This window comes from Crocuta crocuta, unplaced genomic scaffold (genome assembly GCF_008692635.1).
Source record: "Crocuta crocuta isolate KB4526 unplaced genomic scaffold, BGI_CrCroc_1.0 scaffold693, whole genome shotgun sequence".
In the NCBI taxonomy this organism is placed as follows: Eukaryota; Metazoa; Chordata; class Mammalia; order Carnivora; family Hyaenidae; genus Crocuta; species Crocuta crocuta.
In genome coordinates this window covers 667,998-669,422 of record NW_027527545.1, presented here as the reverse complement: position 1 = coordinate 669,422, position 1,425 = coordinate 667,998, and the positions used below count along the sequence as shown (strand labels likewise).

General features: G+C 50.6%; 1 protein-coding gene across 1 annotated transcript in view; it reads right to left on the bottom strand.

The window, feature by feature from the left end:
• Nucleotides 1-1,425, bottom strand: part of RFX1 (regulatory factor X1) — a gene marked incomplete at its 5' end in the record, with an annotated part of 21,645 nt that overhangs the window by 2,183 nt on the left and 18,037 nt on the right. The window contains one exon of the mRNA XM_077765784.1: nucleotides 791-919. Coding sequence (XP_077621910.1) covers nucleotides 791-919 — 129 coding nt within the window. The remainder of the gene's footprint in view (nucleotides 1-790; nucleotides 920-1,425) is intronic.

The window sequence follows — 1,425 nt, the reverse complement described above, 5'->3', positions numbered from 1 at the left end:
GTGGGGAACCCACCTCCACCCCCGCCATCCCTGGCCCCACACACTGCAACTTCTCGGACCCTTTCTTCTAAAAGGGAGGGATGTATCTTGTCGCTTTTGTTAGGAAATCAAGGGGTTAGGATTTTCAAACTTTGGGTGGACACCCAAAGTATGAGACCAAAAAACAAACAGTGGAGGTCATGTGTCTGACCAGATTATTTCTTTTCTCTTAAAATTTTAGAGAGGGAGAGAGCGAGAGCGAGCGAGCAAGAGTGAGCATGCCATGAGCAGGGCAGAGGGAGAGACAGAATTCCAAGCAGGTGCCACGATCCGTGCAGAACCAGACACGGGGCTCAGTCCCACAACCCTGGGATCGTGACCTGAGCCGAAATCAAGAGCTAGAAGCTCAATCGACTGAGCCACCAGGCGCCCCATGTTATTACTGTTTTTAATTAAAGGACACAATGGAAACTGGGGGCACTGTCTAGGAAGGGTGTTGCTTGGATTGTTATTCCTTTGAACGTCCGGTTAGGGAGGGTGGGGTTTTTTCCATCTCTGTCACTGCTGTGCTCCTAGCACCGAGAACCACGTTGGCACACAGCAGGTGCTCAAAAAATGCATGCTGAATAAATGAGTGAATACATGAGTCTTGCCAGTTCTGAAGGGCTTCCCCCTGGATCCAGCTTCTACTCTTTCCACCCTTCCCCCCTCCCTTCACCCTCTGTCCAGTGCACCCAGGGGTGGTGCTTCAGATGTCCCGCTCTGTATGACTGTCTTGTTACGGTTTTAAGTACAACAACAACAACAAAACCTTTTTCGGGGCATCTGGGTGGCTCAATCGGTTAAGCGTCCGACTTCCGCTCAGGTCATGATCTTGTGGTTCGTGGGTTCGAGCCCCGGGTCGGGCTCTGTGCTGACAGCTCAGAGCCTGGAGCCTGTTTCAGACTGTGTGCCTCCCTCTCTCTCTCTGACCCTCCCCTGCTCACGCTGTCTCTCTCTCTCTCTCTCTCTCTCAGAAATAAATAAAACATTAAAAAAAATTAAAAAACAAACAAGCAAAAAAACCCCTTTTTCTTCCTTTTATTGTTTTGCTCAGGAGCAAGCACATCCCATCTAATCATTCACATCTAAGTAGTGACCCTGCAGCGGTGCTGAGGAGGGCCATTGTTCTGTTACCTTATAGATGCTGCTTTCTTTCCCCACTATTGAAGCTGTCTGAAGAGAACTACTTCAAGCTGCATTTGGTTTTTATTTTGTTAGATGTTGGATCGTGTACAAAAATGCCACCCAGGGGCTGCGTTTCAGAAGTGGGCATCTGAGGAGGAGGCTGGTTTGTACAGACGACACCCAAAGCTCACTCCGAGGGACCGGGAGTGGAGGCAACTCCTACTGCCTCTAACAGGGGGAGGGGACCGAGGCCCCCAGCCCCCAGCTCTGTGCCCGGGA